Source organism: Equus quagga, unplaced genomic scaffold (assembly GCF_021613505.1).
Source record: "Equus quagga isolate Etosha38 unplaced genomic scaffold, UCLA_HA_Equagga_1.0 HiC_scaffold_5227_RagTag, whole genome shotgun sequence".
In the NCBI taxonomy this organism is placed as follows: domain Eukaryota; kingdom Metazoa; phylum Chordata; class Mammalia; order Perissodactyla; family Equidae; genus Equus; species Equus quagga.
The window spans coordinates 4,411-9,495 of record NW_025793993.1 but is presented as its reverse complement, the minus strand read 5'-3'; the positions used below and the strand labels follow the sequence as shown (position 1 = coordinate 9,495).

The 5,085-nt window shown below is 50.0% G+C and overlaps 1 protein-coding gene across 1 annotated transcript; it reads left to right on the top strand.

The window, feature by feature from the left end:
• Nucleotides 1-3,202: 3,202 nt before the first annotated feature.
• LOC124232383 (proteoglycan 3-like) lies at nucleotides 3,203-4,868 on the top strand (the record flags this gene model as incomplete). The annotated part of the gene is made up of 3 exons (XM_046649352.1): nucleotides 3,203-3,263; nucleotides 3,714-4,027; nucleotides 4,737-4,868. Coding segments are annotated over exons 1-3 (507 nt in total), but the record flags the coding sequence as incomplete, so codon positions are not given.
• Between the last annotated feature and the right edge of the window lie 217 nt (nucleotides 4,869-5,085).

Below are 5,085 nucleotides of genomic sequence, written 5' to 3'. Positions count from 1 at the left end.
TGTGCCGGGCCCGCCAGGAGCTTCTCTTTCTTCTGGCTTCTGGGTGGGGCCTCCCTGCTAATGGCGAGTGGAAGCCTTCCCTGTCAGTGGGTGCGGGGCCCTGGGATTTCCCCCGGGCCTAGGTGCGATTGCGGGGGCTTGGGTAGCGGTGTTGTCACCTGTTTCCACCGTCGCTCCGCTGGTGAGTGCACACTCCTGCCCTTGGTGTCTGGTGATGCTATGGTGGAGTCCGTTGGAAGAGAGCGTCCTGCAGGAACTAGGCTGTCTGGGGGTCGGGAGTTGGGGGTTGGAAGCTTTCACCTATTTCCACCTCCTCCCGGGGGGGAAGTCTGTCTGTGTTCCGATGTGTAGTAGCACGAGACTTTTAGGCATCTTGAGATGCTATCTGGATATCCTTTGTTAGTCGGTGAATGTCCAATTAATTGTAGATTGGATGGGGAGAGACAAAGAAGACCTCTCACTCCGCCATCTTGGTCCCGCCTTCCAACATGTCACTTCTTATGAGTTGTGTGGACTTGGGCAAGTCATTCAACTTCTCTGAGCTTTTGTAGTAGATATATAGGCTAGAGATGGCAATACCAGATAGTAGGATAATTGATGTAAAAGCCTGAATGAAGCATAATATGTGGCCCATGGTAGACTTTTAAAAATGTTATTTCCAGTTTTAAATTAGATAGGCATCACTGTGGTGACTGAGCAAGTCATTGGAATGACTTTTCCCAGGGTTCATATGCAAAGAAAACTGGGTCAACGCAGAGGAGGAGCAGGCCGTGGAGAAGGGAGGTGAGTGAGAGGAGGCAGAGGGAAGGCGGTTGTGAGTGCATAAGGAGCCTGTCTCTGGTTTAGAACTGTCTCTGACTTGCTGTGTGATCTTGGGCACCTGTTTAAGTGCTCTGAGATGTCGTTTCCTCATCTGTGAAATATGGACGTTGAAATGAAACAACGCGTGCAAAGCTTGTTCTGGTGCTGGTTCATGGGAGTAGTTCACCTTATTGGTCAACACAACCGCTGAGTGAAATGATGCCCCTGTCCTCGGCCCCAGGACGGGGGAGAACAATGAGGAGGAGGTCTAGTCCTCTATCCCCTCCTCCGCTAAGAGGTCTGAAGTTTGAAACCCAGAGACCAGGGTTTGTGGGCCCTTGAATTGGCCAATCCCCCCAGTCAGCTAGATAAGCTGGACCGTTGGGTTGGGGAGATAACGGCCAGGATGGTTACTTCACAATCAGGGCCCTGAAGTGACCTCTCTGATACTTCTCCATTTGTAGGTCCCCTGGGAGAGCAGAGGAGAGGAAGGAATCCAGGCCTTTTCACCCTTTGAGTTACCTGTTCCTGGTGCCCTGAGAACTGGGGGACTGGGCTGGAATCTGAGGAAAACCAGGAGGTCACAGAGTTGAGTCCTCCATCCTAACAAGTCCACTAGCTCTTGGCAGTGATATCAAGGTAAGTCACTGCTTAGCACTTGCTAGTCTCTCCTTGGAGTGCACTGAATTTGGCTGGAGCTTGGTTGATGGAAGTTTTGATATTTTTGCATTTAATTTGACTTTTAAGAAAGATTGCATTGAAATATTATTTGCCTTGACTACTGAATTCTGTAGTGTTCCCTTCAATGTTGCACTCGAGATGAATGCATCACTCACTTCCCCCTAGTCCTGACCCTGTGGGGGTAGACAGCTGGAGGGAGATGGAGAGTGGGGTGGGGTGGGGAAGCTGGTCCACCAATGTTTGAAGGACTCTGCATGAAGCTTTCCATTCAAGTTGATGCCGCCTTGCCAGAAGATATGACCTGAGGTTGGACAAAATGGGACATTCTAGATCAGTGATACTCAGCTGGGGCCATTTTGCTCCCCAGAGGACAGTTGGAAATGTATGGAGACAATTTTGATAGTGACGACTGGGAGAGGTGTTATTGGCATCTAATTGGTAGAGACTGGGGATGCTGCTAAACTTCTTACAATGCACAGGGCAGCCCCCCAAGAAAGAATGGACTCCAAATAGTAAGAGTGCAAAGGTTGAGCATCTTGATCTAGATCCTCAGTGCAGAAGAAAGAGCATATGTCTTTCACACATTAAAGGTGAGAAAGGGAGGGAGAGGGAGAAGGAGAGTGAAGAAAGGATGGAGGGAGGGGGAGACAGAGAGACAGAGGTTGTACAGACAAAAAGACCTCAAAATCCTGGTTGACCTGCTTGCAGTGAAATCTCAGCCAGTCCCTTTCCCTCTTTGAATCTCACTTTTCATGTCTGTGAAGTAGGGATAATCACATGTCCTCATCGGAATGAGATGAAAGTCAAGATTCAGGGACATGATGCATATAAAGTACTTGTTCTAGATAAGGGCCAAGGCGGGCTGAGGCTCCCTTCACCTCCTCCCTCCTCCTGTCATGGTCTCCCCGATCCCTGGATTCTCCACTCTATTTGTTGGGATATGTACCAAAGGGAGGCTGCTCCCGGGGTTAAGGAGTATTGTTCAGACTGGGGCCATTTAGGGGCAATAATAAGAACTTTGCCTTGACAATATACATCTGGGGTCTTCTCAAGCACACCAGGGTGGGTGGCAGTAGATCCCAGGAGGCAGGTCCCTGCAGTCATAGTAGACAATAGGGTTCAGGGAGGAGAGTATTGAGCAAACCCCTGATCAGCTCCAATGCCCTGCACCCCACACTGAGTCTCTTCCCACTTCCCCAAAAGCCCAGTATAAGGGTTGCCTCTGGGGCCCAGCAGCCAGAGACACTGGCACCAGAGCCTCAGACTCTCAGAAGGTGAGTGCTCCCCTGGCTGCCCATGGAGGAGGGGTCCAGGGCTTGGGAGGAAGCAGGACCTATCTGGCAAACACCTCAGAGGTCTGTCCTTCAGATCATAATGGCTACTCTCCTCCCCTCTTCTTCTCCACTGTGAGTGAAATTGGCCCTGGTCCTGAGCAGACCTGTTCTTACAGGGTCTGGGCTAAGTGTTGTTCCAGTGAGCAGTGATGGAGTTCTCAGGAATAAAGGGACTTTTCACCTTGAGCCGACACCCTCACGTCCTTTCCCTGATTCTCCAGCTCAGGGTCTGTTCATTGGAGGAGAAGCAAGCTCTCTACTTGGCCCTTTAATAAACCAGTTAAACAAACTCTTCTTCTTTGCCGTGTGACAGGGCCTTTGCAGACACACTGGACAACCCAGGGAGGCAAGGTGGAGCTGTGTCCCTGTCACAAGACTGAGTAGATATGAAAAGCCCTCTGCTCCTGCCCCTTCTCCTGCTGGGGACAGTTGCTGCTCTTCATCTGAGTAAGTCTTCCCCTTCTCGTCTCGTCTATATTTCTCTTTTCTGCACTGTTTCTGCACTCATGGGGCCGAGGCCACAGCCTCCCCTCTTCAGTTGACCCAGCTCATCTCTGCTGAGATTTCTTCTGGACTCACACTGTGACCTGAACTTTCTATCAGGGCTCCTTCAGAAAGAAAAACCACCCACTTGTGTAGGTGAAGGGCTTCTCACAGGTGCTTCCTCCCACCCCCAAAATACACACCTGTGGTGTCAACCAGAAGTCAGGTTCTCATCCCTTTGTGCATATGACCCAAGAGTTCTAGCCTAACTCTATGCCTCCGAGATTGTTAAAGTCTTGGCGCCAGGTGGCGTCCATAGGAAGGCTTGAGTGGGATGAGAGCTGTCCATGGTCCTGGAAGAAAGGGACCTCCGCCCCCGCCCCCCACTGAAGGCAAGTTACCTCTTCTTTTCAGAGAATGATGACCCCAATTTGGACATCCGAAAGACACAGGCAGACCTGATCCAGGATGTGGAAGCTTCAGGGGAGCAGAAGGGAGAGTTGGACCTGACAGAGGAGGTGATTCAGTCAGAAGGAGAGGAGGCTGAGGCTTCCACCAATCAAGACACATTTGAGGATGAGCAGGCCGTGGAGTCGGACCCAGCGGCCCTAGGCGAAGACTTGCAGTGCCCCAGGGAAGAGGAAACAGTTCAATTGTCTGGTCATCCTGGGTGCAAGGCCCGCAGCTACTTCTTGGTGCGAACTCCTATGACGTTTAGTGACGCTGAGGTGAGCGGCAGCAAAGTTACTGTGGAGGATCTGGGGGAGAAGAAGAGAGTGGATTCAAACTCCTGTTCCATACACAATTAGACTAGTGGTTATCAAAGCCTAATGTGCACCAGAATCTCCTAGCGATATTAAATCTGTTACAAAACAGATTTCTGGGCTCCATCCCCAAAATTTCTGATTTAGCAAGTCTGTGATGGGGCCTAAGAGTTTGCCTTTATACCACATTCCCAGGTGATGATGATATTGTTGCCTGCAGACTGCACTTTGAGAACCACTGATTTGGACAAAAGGCTTTGGTATTAGATAGCCCTGTGTTCAATCCTGGCTCTGCCTGTCAATGGCTGTGTTACCTGGGCAAGACACTTCACCTTTCAGAGCTTCAGTATCTTCATTTGTAAAATGGAGACATATAGTTCCAAGCTCTTAGACTTCTGGTGAAGTTTCAATGAGATAATACATGGAAAGTATTTAGAATAGTCCCTGGGTCATTGTAAACTCTCAATAGATGGGGGCTATAATGATTCTGAGTATTATTATTTCCTGCAAGAAGTTCATGACAGCAGTAAAAGGAGCAAGCGATGAGATTGAGTAGGGCAAGTAGGTCCCTGATTTATGAACTGAAAAGGGATGTAGTGCTCTCTGCTGGAGACTCACGGACTTGAGAAAAACCAGAGTGAATTCTTTACACCACCTCTTCTTGTCTCTGCAGAATGTCTGCAGGAGGAGCTACCGAGGCCATCTTGTCTCCATACACCGCAACATCTTATACTATCTCCTCCAGCACTTGCTCAGGGGTATCGACGGAGGTGAGGTCTGGATTGGAGGCTTCAAGATGGGCTTGGTAAGTGAGGGGCCAACTCCCAGGTACAGGAAGTTCTTTCTGCTGGCCTCGAGGGTACACCTGCCGGCCTCAAGTCTTATCCCAGGAGCTGAGGTGACCTTAGGCAGGTGGTGATGAGCTGGAGCTGGCTTGTACTGGTTCAGGAGAACCAGTGACTATGCACATCTCTTCCCAACTCCATGTTCAATGACTTCATGCTTGTAGCTTGAAATCTCTC